Source organism: Ursus maritimus, unplaced genomic scaffold (assembly GCF_017311325.1).
Source record: "Ursus maritimus isolate PB19 unplaced genomic scaffold, ASM1731132v1 scaffold_23, whole genome shotgun sequence".
NCBI classification, from domain to species: domain Eukaryota; kingdom Metazoa; phylum Chordata; class Mammalia; order Carnivora; family Ursidae; genus Ursus; species Ursus maritimus.
In genome coordinates, this window is record NW_024424786.1 from 17,257,176 (window position 1) to 17,282,622 (window position 25,447).

Consider the following 25,447-nt stretch of genomic DNA (forward strand, 5'->3'; position numbering starts at 1 on the left):
TGCCTTGCTGCTAAAATGTGATGTGTTGATGACTGTTATATTACATCTAAAATCCCATTTACTAGTAATAGAAAAGTTCAGTTAAGAGTTTTGCCTTATGTCTCCTGGTGCTTGATAGAGCGTTGTGTGATATTGCCAATTTTCGCTTCAGGCGTATTCACATGCAGCAGTGAAGACTTCACAAGAATTTGCACATTTGATCCAGGGTGAAATTATGCCATTTTCATAGCAAATCAACTTTTCTTTGGCAGCAAAATGATTGGTACTTTTGCACCTAGAGAAATGCCTTTGTTTTCAAGGAATTTTGAAAAAAATAAAAAATAAAAAGTTCTTTGTCTGCAGCGATTGTGATCCAGTCATTCTAAGCAGAGGCCCAGCAGGTAAGAATCCTGTTGTCCTGCTTTCTGACCTGGAGCACATTCCTTAACATTTCTTATTTTGACTTTCTTGCTTAAAAAAAAAAAAAAAAGAAAGAAAAAAGAAAGAAAGAAAAAGAAAAATGGGGGTCACATGCAATCTTTTTCTCCTAGGTGTCACAAGGCTGTTCTGGGAAGCCTTCACATCTCTAACATTGCACAACAGTGTCTGCAAAAGGGCAAACTGCTGTGGATTTAACATGTGAAATTTCACCTCGATGTGCTCTCCTCTTAGTGGTGTTGGAAGCAGCAGGAATTTATTCACGCAGCCCTCCTGATTTGCAGACTGGGAGTAAATACGAGGCCTTCTGCACGATTACCAAGAGCCCCCCTTCAGTAGACATGATCTACTGCATCACATTAAAGTGGCGGATTGAGGAGTGAGCCAGCTGAGCCATTCTGTACACACCTAGCCAGGTTGCAATTTATATTCAGGCAGAGCTGTGAGTGGCTTTCAGAGGAAGAGAGAGAAGAAGAGCTCTCTTGAAATTTTCGACCAGGATCGGAAACCAAACTCTGCTTTGTCACTGCTATGTAAAACAACAACAACAAAAGAGGCTTTCTTCTTTGCAGGAAGAAATTAACAGATAAGTTTTTCTCTTCTCTTCCTGGAGTGTTGCTTTCTAAGATTGCTAGGGATTTCCCTTGATTCCTTGTGTGACTTTTCTTTTTTTTTTTTTTAAAGATTTTATTTATTTATTCGACAGAGAGAGAGAGACAGCTGGCGAGAGAGGGAACACAAGCAGGGGGAGTGGGAGAGGAAGAAGCAGGCTCCCAGCGGAGGAGCCTGATGCGGGGCTTGATCTCAGGGATCCAGGATCATGCCCTGAGCCAAAGGCAGACGCTTAACGACTGAGCCACCCAGGTGCCCCAGCCACCCAGGCGCCCCTTGTGACTTTTCTTTTTAACAGTGCGTAGATCCTTTCTCTAAGTTCTGTGTTGACAATACAGTCTATGACTTCTGCTTACTGAGCTTAGTCTGGAATTACCTAGCTTCACTTTTGTGCCCGACACGTTCTGCAGCTGTGCCCCATAAAGAGCCCTGCGTTGCTACCACAGGCCAAACCGAAGGGAAATTGGAGGAGGAAAGATTGATTCACGTGTTATTCAGTGGTCTCTAGCCATTTCATTTTTAATCAGTAAATGTAGGATTTTAATATGAAGGTTTGGAAAATATGGTGGGTGAAACGGAAAAATGTCAGTTTGGGTCAAATTTAGTGTTAGGTGGTCAAACAGTCTATTTTATTATGGAATTACATAAATATATGTACACACACACTACTTGACCCCACTAAATTATATATATAAATACACACGATGTATTTATAATAAATAAAAATTACATGTGTGTATATGTGTGTATATATATATATAGGTAAATGTATATATATAATATTACTTGACTCCACTAAATTATTTTTCAATAATAATAGTAGATTCCTGGTTTTTTTCTGGAAGAAAATACATCTAAGATAGTTATTTTACTGACATTATTTTGTCTAGTTTTGTTGCCTTTCTAAGAACATATTTGAGGCATCAAATGCCATTCTATGTAAAACGTGGAGGGTAATAACTTTTTTAAAGATATTATACAAAATTAGAAAGGATGAATAACTGTCATATCATAGCAAGCATGTGAGTGTATACACAGAGTTATCCCAGCAAAATACAGCACAAAATGCGATGGCTCTCATAGAAATTAACCGTGTAGATGTACCGGAAACTGCAGCTTGTCAGGTTGTGACACCACAATGTTTGTGGCTTCAGGGCCCTGCTGCCTTCGGATTCTGGCATAATTCGCTCTGACCTCCATCAGTTGCTTTAACTCTGTTAAAAAGATTATTTTGAGAGACGTGTCAATGTATTTATAGAAAGTAATTAAAAGTCCAAGAAGAAAACTCGAAGATCTCTCAGAAATCCTTGACTCCCACGCCGGACTCCCTCATTACACACTTGACTTGCTTATCACATCAGATACGTGTTAACATTCTTTGGGTTTCCACAGAATAGCAGTTCTGGAGAGGGCTTCCTTCCAGGCTTTGTACAAAGCCTGAATTGGAGGCTAACCTGGGAGTGGTCTAGAAATTGAACCCAGTGAAAAGACGGTAAACACAGCAGTGAGAACAGTGTTCCAATTCGATGACAAATGGCATAAAGCACTCTTTTAATTTCATTGGGGGTTTGTGTGAAAGAAACCATTCTAACAGCATCTGATTTGTTTTGCCAAAACAAATCCATTTTTCAAAAACCCAGTGTGATTCTTTGAGGACTAACTTTCACATGCTAAATGTTTGTACTCTATAGTACATAAAATAAGTTATTATACAGTGGTTAGTTTTGAAACTCCCAGGCTGCCTTATTTTCTACCACATAGTTAAGCCAGTAGGTCACAGCAAAATTTTGAATGGGATGATTCCTTGTCTCTTCATAAATAATGTGTGTGTGTGCGCGCACGCTAGTAGCATTTCTCTTCTTTTTAAAAATATTCTGAATATTTAGATTTCTACTTAATTATCATTTCTAACTTACTTATTTCAGGAAACACAATAAACGGCAACTCATATAATAAAATAAATTTCTGAAGAACAACTTAATTAAACTCTTCTACCAGTCAGATTTCCTAGGATACGTATCACCCATGGAAAAGAACTTAGACAATTGGGGAAAACCACTAACATTTTCACCATGAAGGTGAACAAGGGAACCTACTTCCAGAGGAAAAGAATCAACTTTCACATCATAGTAATCCATGTGGTCACAGAATTAAAGATGTAAAAATAAATGTTTGTCTACACAGCCTTCCTTTCACCACAGAGCTAACATGGAGGAAAATGGTAGGGAAAGTAATACCTGCATTTCCTATTTTCTCTCTCTCCTTCAATTTTTCTTGGTCACATGCTTGCTATCTGGCAAGGGGGCCTACATTTCTCTCTGTGTTTTGGATATCCTTTTGGCTACTTGCCTGAAGCATACTTAGATTTATTTATCAGAAAGGTCCAACGAACACAGTGAGGCCAGGAGGGTAGGGGCCAGGCAAAAAGAGACCATCCCAAGAGTATAAAAGATTAAGCATAAACGCTGAAGAAACTGGAAAAATACCTCCTACTGCACCACTTGTTTACTATTCAATTGTACTGTAATATTTCAAGTGTGTCATATACCTAGCTAGATCGAAAACTCTTTTGGGGAAGGAACCTTGGCTTATATTTCTTTTATAGGGCTACGTAGTTTGGGAACACAGAAAACTGTCAACTAATACCCACTAATGATAAGAACCCCATCATTGGTGTGTTCTTCTAAGCAACCACATAATGAGGGCCACCAAGAGCTGGGGTGGGGGGTAATGGTGAATGATGGAGACAACAGTCTACAAAGAATACAAAGATTAGAGCCTCTTGATGTAGGAAGAATAGCTGTGGCATCCCCCACAGCAGTGTTAGGCATCCCAATAAATCCTTGTCTTCCTACATTTCAGTCTTTATTCCTATATTTTTGTTCTGGGCTAAATGTAAAGATATGATTGTAACTATTTTAAAAGGTTCTGGTTTCTGTACCTTACATATAATATAGCAATAACAATTTTATGGAGACTTTTAAAAGAAATAATCTAGTATTAATTCTTTTAGGGATCCCAGGTAATTCACTTCCTGATCTTTTGATTTCCTTTAAAGTGATTTCATGTTCTTCAGAATTCCGGAAAATTATGTCTTTGTTAATGGATACCTACCCCCAGAAAGGGGCTTTAAATTCCTCAGGCAAACAGGATAAAGGACAAGAATTGGTTTAATAACAAATATATGTTCTTTTCCATTTCTAGCACTTCTAAAAGAAAATTAGCAAAGAATAGATAATGTTATAAAATGACCATATACATCCTTGTTATTAAAAAAAGAAATCTGCTGAGGCACCTGGGTAACTTGGTCAGTTAAGTGTCTAACTTTGGCCCAGGTCATGATCTCAGAGTCCCAGGATCAAGCCCCTCTTCGGGCTCCCTGCTCAGCTCAGACTCTGCTTGTCCCTCTCCCTCTGCCCCTCCTCCCCCTGCTCATGCTCTCTCTCTCAAATAAATAAATAAATAAAATCTTAAAAAAAAAAAGAAATCTGCAAACTGTATAGATGCTATTAAGAAACCATTAAGTTTTAAATAACTTGAAAGTAGGAAGTCAACAGAGCCTCCTTTCCTCAGGGTTCATGCTAAGGGAATACCTTCAAATGAGGCCATTTAGAATTTCTGCAAATAAGTCCCTTGGATAAGGCTCAAGACTAACAGAACTTTGATTGAATTCTTGAGTGCAAACAATGTCAACAGTGAGTTTCCAGCACAGAAGTATATAAATCTAACGTTAGTAACATGGAGTAGAAAAGTGTGGAGGAAGATAATTATTAAATAGCATCACAATGGGATATAAAATTCAGAAAGCAAGCTCTTTGAAGAAAAAACTGAATGTTTTAATTCTTCAAAAACTTGATGGAAAAGAGACTGTCCCTCATACCTCTTTGAGTTATAAAGCCAGGTCCTGTGGACACGCAGATGACCATGTCCCGCTCTATGCCGTCCCATGAGAGGATTGGTTCTCCATCAGGGGTGTACAGGGCTCTGGCTGGGCGGGCCAGCTTAAGACGAGAGGAGCAGTCATCCAGCAGCTGAAACATAGATGGACGGACGTAATGGAATGTGAAATGTCACCACATGATTAAGTCTTAAAGAATCAACCCCTTTAAGAGAACTATTATCTCAGGTTGATTATTTATTTCACTGTGATTTTTAGAAAGAGTTATAGAAGGAGGTGGGAAGAGGAACTTCAGTGCTCTTAGTGGATTTTTCCTTGTAGTTCTATTTCCACGTGGAAGAAGGCTTCTTGCTGTTTAAAAAACGCCTAAATATGAAAGACCCTGGCTGAAGAATCTACACTTGTCAGAATAGCAGAAAATATATATATTTTTTCAACAAGCAAGGAACCCACAGGACAAAAGCACTGACTCACAGTTGGGGAAACCTGGGCCTCTGGCCTGTGTCTGCCCTCAGACTAGTCGGGCAACTTCTCTATGAAAAGAGTCTCTTCAACTATAAAATCAAAATCAAAGTTTTGGTCTAAGACCTCTTCAACTCTCTGATTAGAAAGTCTTTTTTTTTCCTTTTTAACTTGGAAAATTTAAAAACTATCTGTAAGGGCCTTATTCAGTTTCTCTCAATTTTCCTTGAAATATTCATAAAAATACATATACAGATGTGAAGTGTCAATGGTACTAGAAAGATTAGTCAACATGTTGCCAGACCCCTAAGGGCAGTTCCATGAACGTGTGAATAAGACTTTAAGACAGAATAATAAAAGCAAGGAGGAGGAAAATTAGAGGTTTCTACACACTTGCCTGTATGACTTTTTCCTCCCATACATGCCAAATGCCTGTTCCGCCAAAATGCAGGAGCCAGGTCCACACGAGCTCCAAATATAGATCTATTTAGGGGCTATCACTCACGACAATGCAGCCTGGCAGGGGGCAGAACTGGGCACATAATGACGCCTTGCATATGGAAAATGAATCAATAATGTGAAGCAAGACAAGACAGCGATGAGACGAAGCAATCAGAGAGTGCAGATTCCACCCACTACTTCGGGCAAGGGATGAATAAGAATTGAAATTACCCAAGAAGAGATTCCCTTCTGTGGATGGTCAGAGAAGAGCAGTGGGAGAGTGGTCTCAAGTGTAGCCCTAGCCGTCCTGCAAGGTAGCAGCCAGTCAGTGGCAGCCTGACTCCATACTGTGCCTATGAACCAGCCTGGGGACTTAGCCAGTAGAGGATCCTGACGGCTCCCTAGTCAAAACTTAGGGCAACCAAAGAGAACTGACCTATCCTGTCTTCTGCCAAAAGATCTTTCCCTGTATAAGGGGGTATAGATTAAAAATTAACAACAGCAACAACATGAGGCTTAAGAAAGTATCCTACAACATAAAAAGCTGTACGTTTTACCCTGCACTCAAGGTGAAGAATTAGAAAAAGATTCTGTATTGGGTTTTCCCAAAACTCAGTAAAACATGACTTCTGTAAATACACACACACACACACACAGAAATGGGATGACAGCAGTTTAAAGGAAAGAAGTATCACTGAGATACAGGCAGACATGATGACAATGATGGTGATGATAGTGATGGTAACAATAGCAGTTAACATTTATTGACACATTTCTACGGGATAAAAACTTTACTGAAAGTTTCCAAGGACAATCGATTTCATTCTATGGGAAGAATTATTATCTCCATTTTATTGATGACAAAATTGGAGAGCAGAGATTAAATATCCTAACCCAGGTCACAGAGCGAGTAAGAGAAGGAACCGGGTTTCAAACTGGGCTGAATAGAGAGCTAAATGAAAAGAGGAGAGAAAGTAAGGAAATAAAAGCCTCAATAGTTGAATTAAAATCTGTCTTGAAAGCAGAAAAAGAGCAGACTGAATATTGTAGAAAATCAAATCAGTATTAGGGAAGACTAACTTGAGAAAACCTCATAGGATATAGAGAAAGCATAAGACATAAATTTTATGAGAGAAAAGTTAAACATCTGGAATGTCAAGACATCAGATATTAAACCTCTACATTATTGGTGTTACTGGAGAGGAATTCAGAATAAATTAAACTTAAGCAACTATCAAAAAAAAAAAACAACCAAAAATCTGAAGGAAACTTTCCTGTCCCAACAAAGACCCATGTCTTCAGACCAAATAGGCAAACTCAGGACAAGGCAAAGTTAATGAAAAAATGACTAACACTTACATATAATTGAGTTGAAAAGTATGAATTTCAGACATGGGGGAAAATTCAGTTATATTTAGACCTGTTTCCTGCAAAAATGAATGCCAAAGAAAATGGAATAAAATATGAACTTTTTAGGAAAAAAGTTTTTAACATAAGAATTCTGTATCCAGCTGAATTATTACTTTTGGTTATAGGGAACAAAAGATATCCTCATGTATACAAAAGCTCAGGAAACATATCACCCACATACATTTCAGATTATTAAGGAATGAATGAAACTCCTTCACTATGGGAAAGTCATAATACAAGATGACTAATAGTAAGCAGTGAGACCACTAGAACATGATATAACTGCTACCAAAAATAAATAAATAAATGGCCAGAAAATAAATGAATTAAAAATTTTAAAGTCTTCATAGAGAAAAAAAAAAGTAAAAATGCAAAGCATCATCAAAAAGAGACATGGGCAAGGAAAAGAAAACCAAAGCATTCCAACTTTCTAGTTATTCATGAGGTCAAAAGATGCTGTTTTTTTGTTTTCCTTTGTTAAGAACATTCATTTTTATGATTACAACCAATGCAATAAAACCTAAAATCAGAATAAGAGAAATAGTTCATCTATAGGAATAAACAAAATCATCATGTGAACTTAATATGATTTTATTCTTAGAAAATTTATGTGAATCAAATATTAATAACAAGAGAAAAATGTTTAATAAAGTGGCCAAGAACAAAATAAACTATAAAACATTGATAGTTTTTTTTGTTCACAAAAATAGGCATTTTGGGGGGAAATCCAACCTAACAGCAAAACCAATTAGAAATGCCAATTATTTTAAGATGTGAGATGTGGGGCTCCTGGGTGGCTCAGTTGGTTAAGGGTCCAACTCTTGATTTCGGCTCAGGTCATTATCTCAGGGTTGTGAGATCAAGGCCCGTGTGGAGCTCCCCACTCAGCACAGAGTCTGCTCGAGATTCTCTCTCTCCCTCTCCCTCTGCCCCTGCACTGCCCACCCCCATGCACTCTCTCTCTCTCTCTCTCTCTCTAAAATAAATAAATAAATCTTTTTTAAAAATTACAAAATTTTACTGAAGGACAAAAAAAGGCATATATATGAATATATACATATATATACACACACATAAAAAACAATGCCACAGAATTCAACCTGGTGAAGATTGAATATCATAAAAGGTGTTGATTTTTATGAAATTAATTAATAGCCTAACACAATTACAGTCAAAACCCCTGCAGGATGATTTTCACATTTTGAAATGCAATTCCAAATTCATCTATAAGCATCAACATGCAAGGATATTCAGGTGAAATTTGAAAACAAAATATGATAGGCAATTTCTATTAGATATTAAAATATAACATAAAGCTATAATAATTCAAGAGGTATTAGCTATATTAGATTGTTTAAGAGCAGAAGCTGATTAAGAATTTAGTATGTTAAACGTTTGTATTTCAGCTCAGCTGGGATTAGTCAGTAAGTAGGGCTGAGATAATAATTTAAAGCCAACAAATAAAGCAGAGACCAGCTTCACTCAAATTTTACGCTAGAAGAGAGTTTCACACAGTTTAAACAGTAAAAGAGAAAAACAAAATTATAAAAAATTTGAAGAATATCTGATGAATCTTTCTATGACCTCAGGATAGTAAAAGACTATCAGAACATTTAAAAGCAGGGGCGCCTGGCTGGCGCAGTTGTTAAGCGTCTGCCTTCGGCTCAGGGTGTGATCCCAGCATTCTGGGATCAAGCCCCACATCAGGCTCCTCTGCTGGGAGCCTGCTTCTTCCTCTCCCACTCCCCCTGCTTGTGTTCCCTCTCTCTCTGGCTGTCTCTGTCAAATAAATAAATAAAATCTTAAAAAAAAAAAAAAAAAAAGAACATTTAAAAGCAAAAGAACAAACTTTTAAAATATGTTAATTTCTATACATTAAAAAAACCCATAGACACAATGGCAAATTTGTTACAATAAATCTGATAAAGTTACATGTAGTCGGGTTTATTACTTTAAAAAAAGAAACTTTGTATCAGTGTGAAAAATACGTCCAATAGAAAAATAGCAAAGGATTTAACAGGAAATTTGTGGATAGCTAATAAATGATAAATCAAGTCAAGTCAAATCAAATCAAAACCACTTATACAAGCAATTAAAGACATATAAACTAAAGCATGAATATAACACTCCCTCCTGTCAAACCTGCAAATACATGTTTCTAAATGACTGCATTTAGCATTGTTAACACCTCATGTATACAACAGGTAGGTAGAAACTCTCATTCACTATTGGCAATAGCTACCAAAATTCTCAAGCATGTTTATATAATTTGACCCAGCAATCCTTCTAAGAATTTATTTGGGGAAATAATCAGAAAATTAAATACATATATATGTATAATTATATTTTTATATATTATATGATATAAAATATATTATATGTCATATATATGGAACATGCTTTATGACAGCAAAAAATTAGAAACAACTAAAATGAAAAACAATAGAAAACTGGATGAATAAATAATAATCTGTCCATTTGATGGATTACCATGCTATTAAAAATTATTCTTTTGTTAAATAATGTTATATATATGGGGGGAAGTTACAATAGTCTGTTAGGTGAATAATGCAGGTTGCAAAATTATATATACCATGTGATCTGCTATGATCACAATGGCAAAAAAAAATTTGTAACTATATAGCAACCATAGAAACATAGCCACTAAAATTATATCTGGTTATTTGTGAGTGATAGAATTTTCATTTCCTTCTTTGTCCTTTTTCTAATTTTAATTCAGTGACTACATGTTTTTATATAATTTGAAAACAGAATAAATGTGATTCAAATAATCAAAAAATTCATAGAGATTACAATTGATTCACGTGGTTTTTCTTTGTGATGTTTCTGGATTTTCCATAATAGTAGTCACTATCTTAGTCTGCTCAAACCGCCAAAATAAATATTATAGACTGGGCAGCTTGAACAACAGGCATTTACTTCTCACAGTTCTGGAAGCTGGGAAATCCAAGAGTAAGGTGGTGGCGGATTCAGTTTCTGGTGACAACTCTCTCCCTGGCTCTTTGTTGTGTCCTTACATGGTGGGAGAAGAGAGGGCCCTCATTTCTTCTTCCTACAAAGGCCACAAATCCTATCAGGTTAGGACTCCACCCTTGTGACCTCATTTAACCTTAACCGCCCCCTAAAAGCCATATTTCTAAATACAGCCACATGGGAGTTAGGGCTTCAGCATAAAAATTTGGGGGTGGGGAGCACAATTCAGTCCATAGCAGTTAATTTGCTTTTCTGCTTTAAGACAACCAACAAGTTCACAACAGGGTTTCTATCTGGGGTGGGAGCAATGGAAAACTGCCCTAAAATATGTATGGACAGGTCTCTGGGAAAAACTCCTGCACCTTGAAAAGATCCTACATAAAAGTAATTCTTAATGTTTTTCCTGACTTTACCGCTAAAATGTCACTATTTTATTTATTGATTGTGTGTGCTGTTTATAATTAGAAAATGAATGTTATTTAATAAAAAGCACACACTAAATGCAAAACGTGACTTAAATACATAGCTATTTCACTTGGTTTTCACAAAGATCTATTTACACGAGACAAAGCTAATAAGTTCACAAAATTCTTTCAAGAAAAACGGTGAAATAAGGCACTTTCAGTACAAAAAGGCTCTAAAATATCTAGTCAGCTTATGACCTTCAATGACATTCTTAAATTCTTGGTTTTTCAAATGTATCTAAACTTACTCAAGTATCTTCTTTACAGCGGGTCATCTAAATCGTGTGATTTTTGCAATAACAAAAGCTCATAATAAGGGAACAATGTTCTGGCATAATTCCTTACCCACGATCTGTTTTGTGGGTTTAGCTTTCACAGACTAGTCCTCTCAGGATAGGGCACGCGGGCATCACAGAACTACTGCAAATGCCCTGCAGGCATGAGGTACTTGCCTTGACAAATCAGAAGGACCTGTTTCCCTCCTTTCGGCTTCCGCTTATGCATGGAGAGCTGTGCACGGCTGAGAGAGAACACACTGGTTTTGAGATTCTGTAGAATCAAAGGGATGTTGCAGGGATGGAGAAGACAAACGCATCAGGACCACAGAAGGAGGGGCCGGGCAGCCATAAATCAGAGAAAGATGCTGGCCCTGAGGAAAGAGCCACTAACCCTGGGGAGGGAGGCGCCTTAGCGCACTGATGACAGATGAGCCTGCACCGGCTGGAGATGAGAGTTGCTCTAGCAATGTTCAAAGAGTGGGTAGGAAGAATGTGGTTAAATCATCCAGAATAGCCACAGCAGTGAAAGAAGCCGAGAGAAAGTCCGCATTAGATGGGATTCAAACACCATCTGGGGGTTTTATTACAGAAAGTCGAGGGAAGCACTTTGAAATGTGTTCTGTTCCTCATTTCTCTGGTAAAAGTACCAACCACTGAAACGGGCTTTCTTTGGAACTGGTGGTGTTAGCCAGACTCCCCAGTGAAATCTGAGTCCTACTCTTCCTGTTGTCTATTTGTTTCACACACAGTGCACTCTCCAGACATATTCTTTATAGCCTGATAGCCTGAACAGAAACATTTCTAACGGGTCACAAAGGATCTCATGCAAGTTCCCAAATACAAAAACAGACAGCATGGAAAAGAAAAGGACAGATATCAGAAAGAACATCTTTGAAAAAAATAATAATAAAGCAAAGAAAGAAACAATACTCAGAAACTTTCTAGACATTTCCTAAGTATCTTTCTATATCTGAGACCACATTAATCTCTGTAACATTGCTTGTACCATGCCATTACCTTATTCAGAGAAAGCTAGTGGTTCAAACACTTTAATCTGGGATAGTGTAATGGACTGAACTGTGTCCTCCCCAAAACTCATAGGGAGAAGCCCGAAACCCCTGTTATGTTTGTATTTGGAGAAAGGTCCTTTAAGGAGGTAATTAAGATTAAATGAGGCCATAAGGGTTGGGCACTAATATGACAAGACTGGCCTTATTAGAAGAGTTTGGGGCACTAGAGATCCCTCTCTCCACATATGCACAGAGAAAAGCTATGTGAGGACACACAGGGGTGAGGTGTGGCCATGCACAAGCTGGAGAGTCCTTTTCAGAAACCAACCCTGATGGCACCTTGATCTTGGCCTCTAGGACTATGAAAAGTAAATTCCTGTTGTTTAAGCCACCCAGGCTGTGATATTTCGTTATGGCAGCCCAAGTAGACTAATACAGATAGCATGTGGGGTCCACCATATGCTTCTAAACTATCTCTCCAGTAGTATGTATCTCTCCCTATTTCTGAGTCCAAGCACTGTCTATGTCATATGATTGATGAATCCTAACAACGATACCCCTTTATGTTCAGTGCCCCTCATCCTTATTAATGCTTTTTCTGAAGCATTAAGATATTGAGTCTTACCCATTTCTCAAGTTTCATCAGAGGTCCTGATTGATTCCTCTGTGGAGCCTTTCTCCTTCACCCCAGGTGGGCAGTGTTCCCCTCTCTGAACTCCTACTGAACTTCCTGCCTGCACTACTAATTTGACCTTTATCACATGCTGTTAGTACTTCTCTGAGAGGAATGTTAGATCCCTTAGCTAACACATTTTTCTTACAATCTGTATTCATCATTACAAAATATGGAGCGCAGAGAAAAATACACAAGAAAGAAAGGTGGTGACCTTTATTAGCTCACCAACAACCAGACCATCCAGTAAATACGTTCAAAAATAAAATACATCTTTGTTTCCAAGTGTATGCATATGCATATACAGAATCCAACTCCACGTGCTTTATGCTATGTGTCTTTCACTTAGTCTGGAACATCGACAGTAGTCATTATTCTTTCCAAAGGTGATTTTAATTGAGTCATAATATTCTATCCTATGTACTATAATTCATTTAACCAACTCATTTAACTTCATTTAACCATTGATGACTGTTTAAATTATTTCCAATATATCTGGCTTTTTTTCCCCTAATATATCTGTGTTATAAATATCCTGTGATAAATACTCTTACCCAAAAACCTTTGCATAAATTCATTAAAAATCCCTGAGCTAAAGTTCTAGAACTCTTCTGGGGTGCACCTCCTACTCTATGCATCCTTATCAGCTTCCATGAACTCCTCCAGGTCAGTCTACTGCCCTGTCTTGCCTTTCCCTCCAAACAACATCTCATTTTTATATGACTTCTTCTTGGCCCAGCAAAAATTCTATGAAAACATTTCACAAAATTAAAAAAGCCAATTATTTGACCACAAGATAAGACTTTAAAAAGTCTACCAAAATCCATTTAGTAGTTGCCTAAGGTCTTCATGTAAAGAATAAGGCAAAATGTCAAATATTAGAACTATATCGTTATTTATTTATTTGTTTATTTGTTTATTTATTTATTTGAGAGAGATTGAGAGAGAGAGGGTACAAGTGGGGAGAGGAGCAGAGGGAAAGGGACAAGCAGACATGAGGCTCAATCTCATGACCCTGAGATCATGACCTGAGCCAAAATCAAAAGTCAGAGGCTTAACCGACTGAGCCACCCAGGCACTCCGACTATATCCTTGATATTACAAAAATAAATGAACTGCTACTTATTGCTTCCTCAGTCAATGTTTTAACTTTGAAAGTGGAAAGTTTGCCACAGTTCCAGGACCCTGGGTAGTAAGAATTTGATAGGTTTTCTCTAAGAATACTGTTGTTTTCCCTATAGAAAACATATCTAGTGAATAATTCCTGATGGGGAAATAAATCACTCTTTTATGAATCGGGTTTTAAAAACAACAGGAAAACTATTTACTCTTTTAAAGTTTAGATTTTCCTCTTTCACTACAGTGGATTTAATTATCATTGGTCCCTCCTGGCCAAGTGTCATATTCTGATTCACACACATGTCAGACAGCATTGAGCTCATTTAATCATTATATCCACCCTGTGAGTAAAGTAATATTCCCATTTTACAGATGGAAAATGAGGTTTAGAGAGGTAAAATAATTTGCCTAACCTTATAATCTAGAAATGCCAGAGCCGGGATTTGAATCCAGGCGTATGAAGCAATCTCCTTTCACACTAGATTTACCTCTGAAATAGTTTTGCCCCAGGCGTAAGTGCCTTCTTCAGGTCTGCCTCCATTTAGATAAATCCAAACTCGTTTTGCATCCGGTTGCTTATACAGGCTGCTCTGCCCTACGGCGGCGATACGTTTAGTTTCAACTGGAGGATTTCTCTCGGCTTGCAGTTCTTGAACTGTTAAAAGGTGCGCCTGGTAAGAAAAGCCCGGAGAATACCGGGGTTAGAGAACTGCCTGGTTAGTGTGTGTATGAAGAATGTGATGAAGCAGAAATACTTATAATTGCAAATTATATTTAAAAAATTTTTGGAAGTGTATTACCCTTTCTTGTCACTGACTCTTCCGTAAATTCCCCTTGCTTCCATGAGTCACCAAAGGCAATAATAACCATTAAAGTAATAATAATAAGGCACTTATTTTGGCAAAGCACTTAACTTTCATTTATAATTTGGAGAAATGGATGGAGATGTGTTTTTGGATTTCTGCGTGGTGTTTCTCCTACGGAGCAATTTCTCTGCATCTAACAAATGAGTTTTTGATTAGAATCACAACATCATTTTCTTTAACCAAGAAATGCTTAAGGGAATGTGCATGACTGTTGCTTGAATCTTCACTCTCTGTCTTTTAAAATACAGCAGCCACCCTTATACTTTGCCAGACCCCTGCCAGGCAGCTTTTCATCCCACTTCAAGCATGTCCTAGTTCAATGCTTTGCATTCATTCCCTGGTCAGTGATTTATCCTTCCCAGCTTGGCAAGAAGTCATATTTCTAGCAATGTCAATTTCTTTTTTTCTAGTAACCTTGACTTGGGCACACGCCTAAGATTTAGATTGAACACATTTCACGATTTGAGAAACCCTATTAAATAAGAACATATCATTTTGATGAAAAACTTCACAAAGCAAAAAGTTTTCCCAGGTCTCTATCCCCAGTCCTCTCTCAACAGCTGACCTTTCTCTTCTCGACTTTTTTATGTCTGGCAATCCTGACTGATTAACCAATCGGACTGAAACTGCTTTTTGAATTCCTCACTCCTGAATGTCTCCATTGCAATTAGTATTTTGCTCCTTGCTCTTTCTACATATTGAGACATACCCTTAGGAGTGATGAGCAATGAAGCCATAAGGCTCAACTTGACTACACTTATTATAATTACCTTTGTACATATCCACTGGGCCTTTTTCTCTTCCTTGCTAAGGTCATAATTTCTGGTCTCCATTCAAACAAAACAGACTTTCATATGAGCTGGCTGTCTTTTAGATAACTACTCTCCAAATGCCAACTCAAGGCTTGGCATATGCTTATGTGGTCATAACTGACCAGATGCTGAGGATATATTAATAGCGTAATTTTAAAATTCAATACTATACTTTTAAAACCTTATTAAAGAGGCAGAGTGTTTAATGTCTGAAGTCTTGAAGAGCGTACCTCTGTATGTCTTATGAGTTCCATGAGTTTAATTTCCTCTTGAGTCTGCTCAGTCCAGCCTCCCTCCACCACCACCGGCTGCACGGGGCTTTTGTTGGGAACCATGGAGGCCGGCTGACATGCTGCTACTCGCCGCCCTGGGGAAAGAAGTCCCTGGTAATGTTGTTTCCGAAGATGGGCTTTCAGATTTCAAATAAATTGGTTTGGCGTTCTATGCATAAATCATTCCACTTGGGAGCATAGGCTAAAATACTAAATATATCATAAAAGCAAAGATGCCTAAGGTAATAATATCTAACAATGCCTCTTCATATGGGAGCTTGAGGCTTCAAATAGCCAGGATATGCATATTCACTGTACAGATGGAAAAGAAAGATAACATGCTGACTTCCACACTGGCCCCGGCCTCTCCTGCACGATATGGTTCAGTGGTAATTTAGTCAAATAGAATCCATGACCTATATAGCCCATCATCTCTTCCAGTCATGGAACATATGTTTTGTTCTCTTCACTAATAATAAGCCTTTCCCCAACAATTAGCTTAGCAGCCCGGGGATTAAGTACTTCTAAAATAATATTAACCCAAGAGACAGGAGGCCTTTTTTTCTATCTAATAATACCCGCAAGCACGATTAGTTTCTGACACCTCTGCTATGCCCTTTAGGTTGTTAAAAAGCTGTGGTAAGAGAAAATATTTATTGGAATACTGTACTCCAAAGAATAATTTAATAAGTGTGTTGATTTGAATGTACGCATCTTTCAACTAGTCCACGTTAAATCATTATAAAAGATTTAAAAATCATACTTATGGAATTGTTTCCTTTTTCCATGTTGAAGATAAACTCACACTGAGTCTCATACTGATCTCTAAATTTCTTAAGTAAAAATAATGCTTTCTTTTGCATGTTGCTTCTAGAAATTTATGTTGAGCACAGCTATCAGTCAGGCATCGTGCTAGATAAGGCCAATACAAATATGTTCAAGATTTAGTCCTTGTCTCAAGTTTGGTGGGGAAGGCAGACGTCAAGGAAATGATTACACCAATAATTGATTGCAATCGTGCTACACGATACAGGATCTATATAAAAGCATCTAACAGGGGCCTCCGCCCTAGCCTGAAGTGCCAGAGAAGGCTTCTTTGCAAAAGTAACGCTGAGGTGGATAAAATAATAGAAATACTAACATGAAGTCGAGTCCTAATTTTGTTGCCAAGGGAGTCTTAATATGCAGATTTTCAGACCATGACTACAAACAAAACTCTTTGAAAACATTTTAGTATTTGCAGAGAATAAAGCATTTGCGCTCTTGTGAGCTCAAGTTTGTGGAAATAGATCCAGCAATTGAAATAAGTGGCAGCAATGACTTTTCAGGGAAACCAGAATTCTACGTACCTAATAAGCATTCTGTGCAATTTATGGATGTGGAGAAAACATAATTGAATCAGTCAGCCAATGAGTTACAGTGGCAATGCCATTAGGTTATGTGCTTTGGAGAAGACCACAGTGGTACAAGAAAAATACATAACACAAATTTACGCAAATATAGTTTTTAGCCTACTCTATTCATAAGGGGCAGACGACATTAATTTATGACACATAAGTATTTTATTTATAGTGCCTTTTGAACAGTAAAACTTTGCTCCACAATGGAGAGCTCAGCAATAGTTTATCATTTACTCTCTTAAGAGCCAGGATTTGAATGTAGGAAAAGAGCAAAAACCATTATGCATTATTTGTTTTTTGTCAACTTGCTTCTAATGGTCTTTAAAAAAACTGAATGCATTTGCACTATAATTTTCATAAAGAGACATAAATTTTTCACAAAAGGTCTTGGTTCAGGGAAAGATGTTCATAACAAACTACTATTTATGTAGGTAAGAACACAAATTGAAACCAAGCAAAAATGTATTGATTAAATTATTTTTAATTTTCTTATTACATTCTCCATATATTCTATTTTATTTCATATGAGATCTGGGGAAAGCAACGATAACAGCTAACAATTAATGGGGAAAACTAGAGAACGTGAATGCTTTGCTGTTCTTTCAAACTATAAATCTCACCCAGACAGCTCCCCCCACATCCCTCCCTTGATCAAAGGCCCACCCTGTTTCACCATTATCTATGTCTGGTGGGTAAGCCCACCTCATTTGAGGTTTTAGTTGCCAAATCCATTTAGCTCTCACACTAAATACAATGCCCCAGCATTGCCTTTCTATGTAACAAAGGTGTTACTTTGGCTCTCACACTAAATACAATGCCCCAGCATTGCCTTTCTATGTAACAAAGGTGTTACTTTGGCCTAATCTGCCATTTCTTCATTTCATTGATCAGCTTTTAAGACCCCAAGTCAGAAAATGGGCTGCTTTCTTAGGAACCCTTATTCACCCTTATTTAATATTTCCTGCGTATTTATTATGTGCTACACATGCAGTGAATACTTGACATTTGTTACTTCATCGTAAAAACCCTACAAAGTTATTACTAGTATTGTGATTAATATTAGCAATGACCATACTTACAAATGTAAAATCAGCTTGGCACAGTACTTTATAGATGCTTAATGAACATTTGTTGCATTCACCAATGGCTATGATAATGGACAATAATCTACTTAGCCACTTTCACACCTCCCATACCTCCTTTTTCATCCAATCCTCAAGAAGCTCACCATCCAACAGGATCTGCAGGTTACTGAACTTTGACTTGTTCTTATTTATCTTCATAATCCCAACAACTAGACAAGTTCTTCCTCAGAGTAGGTATTTTATATGTATGCATTGAATTTACATTTAATAGCAGGAAATATAACAGTTTGTCAGTAGAAACAAGATTTATCTTAGCATTAAATTCTAAGAGAAATTTCATTAATGGATTCCTCCATAATGGACTCCATCTGACATCTATCAACAGTGATACTGCAGATGATACCAACTGAACTTTAAATGCTTTTTTTTAAATAAATGCCTTTTTAATACTTAATTATAATAAAAGCTGAAGACATGATATAAAATCAGAATACGATAAAGGCAGCTCTGCCTGGTGCTATTTTCAGTATGTTGCTTTTTATTGATTTAGTTTGATACAGGAATAGACCTTAGAAAACTCAGTGGAATGAATGGTTGAAATTCCGTTCATTCTTTAGTTCAACCATTCTACAAGTATTCACAGTGGAAATAAGAAGGTAGTAGAATTTATAATGTAACATAGGGAAGACAGTCACATGACCAGGTAATTATATTAATGCAGTAACGATTATCATAGGGGAAGTTCAAGGTATGATAAACCACATTATTCCTAACATGGAAAAGGAAGGCTTTTAGGAAGAAACAACAAGTAAGCTGAAAAGTATTTAATCGGTAGAAGCAATCCAAAAGGACAAGGGAAAGAATCGTTTGAGGCAGAAGAAACTAAATTTTGCCAAAAGCTCAGAGTTAAGAAAGCGCCTGATATGTCTCGGGGACTGAAAAAGAGTCCAACTGGTGGAGTGGAGAGGACAAGGAAAGAGAGCAGCTTATACAGAACCAGATCATGAAAGACCACAGAGGAGTTTCATCTTTGTCCTAAAGATAATAGGGAGCTGTGGAAGGTTTTATGCCTGGAGTACCATAACACCTTTGTATTTTCGCCTGATCACTCCAGCTTCAGAATGTCACCATTATGCATAGAATAGAAACTACTGTCAAGACTGGAAGCAGGGAGTCAAGTAACAAAGCTGTTCCAGTAATCCAAGCAATAGATGACAATAGCTAGAATTTAGATAATACAGTTGGGGATGGAGACCAAATTCATTTGAGAAGATAGATTGGAAGCAACAAGGCTTACTGATATTTGCTTAGAGAAAGTGAGAGAGGGCGATGCCAAGGATAACTCCCAGGTTTCTAAGATGGAACACCTGGGTGGATGGTAGTAGGGTCCATGGCTAGAAGAAATGAAGGAGATACTGGACTGGTGATATGAACCCTTTAGTTTTAGACATGCCCTTGGGACATTATAGTGAAAATGTGTAATAGTTGGAATAGCAGAAATTACCAGTCATGATAGATGTTTTTCATGTACACCCAATTATTCTTTTGGAAAGAACTGAATAATAGTCATTTCAACCCAGAGTTCTGTCTAGTGCACTTACAACTAATTATGTTGCTTATTGAATTCACGTGCTTTTGACAATAGACAGTGTGCTCACTTAAGAGCTGAAATTCTGTTATGGCAATTACAGATCCTGAAATGTATTCCTTTCTAGACTAAAGTCCATAATACACTGTTTCTCCCCAAAGAACCATCTGGTATCTCAAGTGTTAGGAATAGTATGAGGTCTGGAACCTAAGATTCTGTGACAAAGAGAATGAAAGAGGAGAACAAGTATTGCCAATTGATTACTTTGACTATGAATAGCATATCTTATGCTGCCTAACACGAAGAAACCCTTCTGAGATATTAATATTGACCTTTGAAAAATTCAGTACTTTCTCACTCAGACTATAACATAAACAGGAGCGCCTGAGTGGCTCAGTCTCTTAAGTCTGCCTTCGGCTCAGGTCATGATGCCAGGGTCCGCATGGAGCATCAGGATCTCTGCTCAGCAAGGACTCCACTTCTCCCTCACCCTTTGCCCCTCCTCAGCTCATGCTCACTTTCTCTCTCTCTCTCTCTCTCAAATAAACAAACAAAAAAAGACTCTCTCCCTCTCCCTCTGCCCCTACCCTGTGCACCTGCTCACACTCTCTCAAATAAATAAACAAATCTTTAAAAAACAACAACAACAAAACAAACAAACACAAAAAACAACCCCCAAACTTCCCCAGCAATACCCAAGGAATGGACCAAGAGTTTTGTTTAAGGACTAATTTCAAAGCCCACAAAATGTTAGTTCAGAGACTGTTTCAATCCCAACATAGGGGTTACATGAGCCAGGCACTCTCCTAATTTTAAAAATTTACATATAATTCATATGGTATTAATTTAAATATAAAAGTTACAAATATAAAATCAGTACCGAAAGATGTATTATTAGGTTTTAGACTTGCTCAAGTGACTTTTGTGACACAATATTTATAGTACTCAGTTAAGCATCTGGTATCTAATAGTAGGAAAAAACTTCTGGCAAATTGGGGTTACATTTAGAATTAAACATGGTGATACTTGATTTAGTTCATACTGACCTTTTAACTGTCTCATTTTGTGTTTCATGGTGTCTAGATCAGCCAAAATTTTGTCCTTTTTTAGCCAGTTCCGTTTTTCTAATTTTTCTGCTTTCTGCAAAGCTAGAAAAAATACGTGATATTTTATCTTGCATTGTATTATCAACAGTAATTTATCATGCAAGCCAATAATTTATAAAGAACTTTCTGCTCCAAGAAATAGATTCAATTAGAAATAAGTAATTAAAAGGTAAGGGTCATTAAAAGAAACCTCATTTGAAAGATGACAGGGCTTAAGGCATTTCTTTATGGAATGGAGAAGGGGGGGAAGAAGAACAGTGCTGTTTTATTATATAGATTTACCATATGCAATAGCCATATTTCATTTTCCACTTCCACAAACTATTTGGAGGTGATGAAAGCCTGGCTTGGAACCATTCATTTTTTAAACATCCACCTACTGCCTAAAGGGTGCAATTCTTAAAAATGAAAATGTGCAGACAGGTCGTCTTCAGTGTGAATTAAACTCATTTGTTATTTTCTAATGTATACCATTATTCTCAGTCTTATAGACCAAGGATCTCTTTATCAACTAAATTAGACATTTTTCCATGCAGAATACTCCATTCCAGTAAGAAAAAACAGGCAACTGAGCAAATACAAGAGTATAGCTCTCCTTGTGCACATGTTAATTGATGGACCTCCTGTTCTTTGCATAAATGTAATGTTATTTTGTTGGCATTATACACACTTAATTCTTTTCTTATGGTGACACAAAATTTATTTCTCTCTCCTTTATACACTTGTTTGAAAACAAGCAAAAACAAAAAACTTACCCTTCGGAGATAGAAATGCTTCACCGCAAGATACCCAGATGGCAATGGGATTTCTGAGGACAAGAGTAAGCAAAGACTTATCTATACCATCCAAACTATCAGATGTCACAGACTTTGGAAACAATTTGGTGTTCACTTTCATTCTTGGGTTTTCTAGGAAACAAATGGCACATTGACCAATGCACAATGAATAATGAATAAATTTGCCTCCTGAATTTGTTTATTCAAAATATTTCCTTTCTCATTAATGACTTGATTTAAACAGGTAATACCTAAACCAGATGCTAATACATAAATATGATCAGAAACTTCATATGCAACCAAATAATTTAAACTAATCTGATGGTAAATATACTTTTAAATTCCTTTCTTATGCTTTACTAGTTATGAAAGAAATCTGAGGTGGCTTACTAAAATACCTACTCCGAAGAGGAATAAAATAGAGAATAAGAAAACTAAGGACAGGAGGAAAGAAGTATAGCAATAGAGTAAAGCCAGAGATAAAATGCTTCAGTGTCTTCATCTTTTAAATGAACAATGTATCTATCTCATTCTGCTGTTGGGAAAATTAAAAGAAAAAAAATGAAAGTGCTTAGAATAAATGGTGTTTGGTCTATTTAATTGGACGAGCATCCAAAAAATGCTAGGTAAGTATTTTGTTATTGAATGGACATGAAAGCCATACTTTTCATTTTCATTTTCATTTTCATAGAGTTAAAGCACAGTTTGGGTTCTGAGCATTATAGTAGCCCAAGCAAAGAAGAAAACACAATTTCAAGGTTCACATGGCCCACACAGAGAGAGAAATTCTGCAGAAGATACAACTTTCTTGGTCCTGAGATCTGAGAGAAATTTATTTCAGGGTCTTCATAAGGGGGTTATTTGTGAGGTAGCAAACAGTACCCTATAATAGAAATGAACAATAATGAGAACTTACAACATGCTGGGCATTTCATTAAGACCTCTGCATACATTACCTGCATACAGGCAAGTCTCAAAATGATACTCTGAGGTAGGTCCATTCCTCTTTTACAAAGTAACTGAGGTTTAATCACATAGCTAGGTAGTGGCAGAGTTAGGATTAGAACCCAGGCCATATGCCTCCAGAGCCTGTGCCCTTAACCACTATCTCCACCGCAAACATGATACTGAGTTTCTGACTGATGCCTGTTTTTTTCAAGTTCCTCAATGCAAACTGATGGCATAACACAAGCAACGATTCAGTAAAAGGGGGCAACCCGCTAATGGACCAGCCTGATTCAAGGATAACCTCTAGATTATAGAGGGGAAGGGATGGCCATACCTTTTTAGTACTCCAGCATGAATAACGTTACTTCCAGTCAAGTTTTAAGTAACAATTTGAAAGAAGAGCCTTTGAGATTGTAATCTTCCAGAACCTAGAGATCAGATATTCTATATGCCAAGTAAAGGCCAAACTATATGCTTTAATGATTAGCTAGGAATTAAATGTTGACATAATTATTTTTAAAAACTCATTAGAAAACAGGACAAATAACATCATTGTGAAATAACAGAAAATATATATATTGGTCTCTGCCCTAAGTTCCTGGCAGAGAGCTTCTAAAATTCTGGTCATTTTCTAAATGATAAGAGTACCAGGAGCATCTTTTATAATAATATTTTGTCTTTGATCCTGGTTCCTGATGCAGAGCTCCTAAATCCTTTGGAATTTCCTGGATGATAGCAGTATCTTGTTTTCTAATGAGATGACTTTTGGCAGACTCCTGGATAAAAGCTGGTCACCAGAAAGACCAAGCCATGATAAGAACCTTGGAATTTTCCACCCTACCCTTTATTCTCCAGAGAAGGGAGAGACGCTGGAAATGGAATTAGTGAACAATCATACTTACATGATGAAATATCCATAAAAATACCAAAAGTACAGGGTTTGGAGCCCCTCTGGATTGGTGAATGCATGGAGATGGTAGGAGAGTAGTGGGCTTGGAGAGAGCAAAGAAGTTCTGTGCCCCTTCCCACACACCTTGCCCTACTCATCTCTTCCACCTGGATGCTTATCTGTATCCTTTATCATATCCTTTTATAATAAACCAGTAGACAGTAAGTAGACCTTTTCCTTGAGTTCTGTGAGCTGCTCTAGCAAATTAATCAAACTGAAAGAAGGAATCATGGGAATTTCCAATTTAAGCCAATTGGTCAGAAACAGGTCTGGACATCCGAAGTGGGGGATGGAGCAGGGAGCAGTCTTATGCGACTGAGCTCTTAACCTGTGGGATCTGATGCTATAACCAGGTAGAGAGCGACTCTCAGTACAACAGTGGAAAGCTGAGATCACTCTGCTGAATCACTGTCAGTTAAGACTCATTTGTGTTTAACAAACTGTTGCTGGGGACACAGTCCTGCCCTCAACTTGTACGTAGTTCGATGAGACACACAAAAATGTAAACAGATAATTATAATGCAGTGTGTTAGGAATGGCACTGCAGGTCCTTTCATTGGTGCTCTGGGAGCAGTGGAGATGGGCAGGGGCAGGTAAGGGCAACTAGTGGGCAGGGATATAGAGAGGACATCTTCTCTTCAAATAATAGAAAGAGATTTGCATTGATCCAGCCCCACCTTCTTAACTGGTCTCCGGTTCGTTTTGGTTTTAAATTTTACAACAAGAGCTGCTCATGTTACATGAAGTAGCTAAATTGTCAAACATATTTTATAAATTCGAGGCACTTTATTTATTGTTTTGGTGCTGAAACCAAAATTACATTATTTTTTAGCTTTTTCTTCTCATTCAGCAAGGTAAAAACTATCTGAGAATCTCACATGAGAGCAGCTTCCTATGATTTTGTAATTCTAGAAGGGGTGACTGAGTCACAGAATCACATGTAAATTTTTTATGATGAAAAATAAGTAGAATCAGCTAAATCCTATAGAATGTAACCAACCTTTCATACTTTTAATTGTTGTCTCCTTTGTTCGAACTGGGACTGCCTCTTTCTTTTGTTTCTCAGTGTTTCTCTGGATAAAAGATTCTTCTAGTGCCCATAAAACCAAATCACGTAAGGAGAGGATCGTGGTCCCATCTTCGACATATACTTTGGAGGCTGCTCTGGGGAGACCAAGTTGCTCCGTGCATTCTGTAAGAAGCTAAATAACACAGATTGTAAGGAACTGTTGAGACAAAGTGATAGGGCTGGGAATAATCGTGAAAAGCTTATTATTTTAGAAATTTGAGAAAAATCCATTAATTTGGGAAAATAGAAAGCTAAATAACTCCTGACTTGATCTTTGATTAGAGACAATTTTTGGTATCAGACTGTCCTACATAATCTCACAAAATTAGTCCACTCAAACTGTGAAAATTTGCTCCAAAAATTTAACACAGCAGCTGCTGTATGTTAATACATTTTATCATCAGAGTATTTATTTCCTAAGCAGTGTTCAACTTAGAGACCCTCTTTCAATTTTGTTGCTTTATAAGGTATAAAATTGTAACACTCGTTTTGATGAACTGCTTTAAAACAAATGAGTAGTTGACTTTCAAACCCACACTAACACATATTACCTCCATTTCGCAGATAGGAAAACAGGCTGAAATGTTAACATTTTGTCCAAGACTACAGAAGCCAGCTGTGGAGCTCAGGGTGAATCTTGGAATTGCTAACTTTTGTGATTTGCTTAGTTCACTTAACAATATCTTAACAAAAAGGCTACTTGTAGTCAACCAAAAAGGTGAGCGAACGAGGGGGTGTGTATGTGTGTGTTTACAAGGAAGTGTCCAGGGTAAGCCCATATCATATTTAATGTTGCTT

General features: G+C 37.3%; 1 protein-coding gene across 1 annotated transcript in view; it reads right to left on the bottom strand.

Annotated features, from left to right (window-relative positions):
• Nucleotides 1–1,882: 1,882 nt before the first annotated feature.
• DCDC1 (doublecortin domain containing 1) overlaps nucleotides 1,883–25,447 on the bottom strand; it is a 414,959-nt gene continuing 391,394 nt past the window's right edge. The window contains exons 30-36 of the mRNA XM_040638911.1: nucleotides 24,581–24,782; nucleotides 21,663–21,815; nucleotides 20,848–20,949; nucleotides 15,687–15,823; nucleotides 14,267–14,449; nucleotides 4,910–5,060; nucleotides 1,883–2,243 (exon numbers count right to left, since the gene is read on the bottom strand). Coding sequence (XP_040494845.1) covers nucleotides 2,116–2,243; nucleotides 4,910–5,060; nucleotides 14,267–14,449; nucleotides 15,687–15,823; nucleotides 20,848–20,949; nucleotides 21,663–21,815; nucleotides 24,581–24,782 — 1,056 coding nt within the window. The 3' untranslated portion in view covers nucleotides 1,883–2,115. The remainder of the gene's footprint in view (nucleotides 2,244–4,909; nucleotides 5,061–14,266; nucleotides 14,450–15,686; nucleotides 15,824–20,847; nucleotides 20,950–21,662; nucleotides 21,816–24,580; nucleotides 24,783–25,447) is intronic.